The sequence below is a fragment of the Buceros rhinoceros genome, unplaced genomic scaffold, assembly GCF_000710305.1.
Source record: "Buceros rhinoceros silvestris isolate BGI_N320 unplaced genomic scaffold, ASM71030v1 scaffold33424, whole genome shotgun sequence".
NCBI classification, from domain to species: domain Eukaryota; kingdom Metazoa; phylum Chordata; class Aves; order Bucerotiformes; family Bucerotidae; genus Buceros; species Buceros rhinoceros.
In genome coordinates, this window is record NW_010409404.1 from 829 (window position 1) to 1,907 (window position 1,079).

Below are 1,079 nucleotides of genomic sequence, written 5' to 3' on the forward strand. Positions count from 1 at the left end.
GCTGTTTGTTATCTTGGCTCGTTGCAGCTGCTGATGGTGGCTGTGGCCTTGAAAGCTCCTTATCTTCTGCCGTGCGCTGGTTCTGGGGGCCCTGTTTTGACTAAGTTCAGTAAATCCTAGCGGATATTTACAGCTTGAGGCTTCAACAAATCCAGCTCCTCCTGCTCAGGACATAAAGCCAAGCAAACAGCACGCCAAAGCACCCAGCATTGTCTCTCTGAGTGATTTGTGCTACTTAAAACTTACTATTTAAGCTGCACAACGAATATCTCTTAACGCTGAGGCTCCTGCCATCTCTAATGGCTGTTTTCTTCCCCCCTCCCAGGGACTGGCTGCCTGGTGAAGGCAGTGGAGACGGCAGCCCAGCGTGAAGCTTTCATCGTGGGGAAGCCCAACCGGTACATGTTCGACTGCGTGGCGAGCGAGTTCAACATCGATCCCGCTCGCACCATCATGGTGGGGGACCGGCTGGACACAGACATCCTCATGGGCAATAGCTGCGGCCTCACCACCCTGCTGACGCTCACCGGGGTCTCCACGCTGGACGAAGTGAAGGGCCACCAGGAGAGCGACTGTCCTGCCAGGCAGTGCCTGGTGCCTGATTACTACGTCGACAGCATAGCCGACCTCCTCCCCGTGCTGGGCGATTAGCCCAGCCACGTGCTCACAACCCCCGCAGCGGCACCCCAAGGAGGTGCCCGTTATCACCTCCTACTCGTAGGATCCCACCCGGAGTTAGCAGCCCTTTTGCTTTTTAATCTCCCTGTCCTCACCACACGATTTTTGTTTACATCTCGCTCTTTAAATGCACTTTGAATCAAAGAGGGCATTACGATGTCACCCGAGTCGGGGCGCTCGGGCTTCTTCTTCGGTTAAGCCCCACATCAATCTGTGTCTGTGATATTGATGTCACGTTGTCCTCTAGGCTGAGCGGAGGAAAGCAGAGCTGGGTGATGTGAGGGTAAGAACCCAGCGCCCTGGTGTGTCCTCGCCCGGCCAGGCCGCGGCTCAGTCCGGTTTCTTCAGGGAAATGCCTCTTGCAGCGCCGCAGCGGCCGGGCCGGAAACTATCGCGGTGGA

The 1,079-nt window shown here is 56.4% G+C and overlaps 1 protein-coding gene across 1 annotated transcript; it reads left to right on the plus strand.

Annotated features, from left to right (window-relative positions):
• Positions 1-321: 321 nt before the first annotated feature.
• Positions 322-651, plus strand: PGP (phosphoglycolate phosphatase; the record flags this gene model as incomplete). Its single annotated transcript, XM_010135226.1, has 1 exon — positions 322-651. A coding segment is annotated over one exon (330 nt), but the record flags the coding sequence as incomplete, so codon positions are not given.
• Positions 652-1,079: the final 428 nt, after the last annotated feature.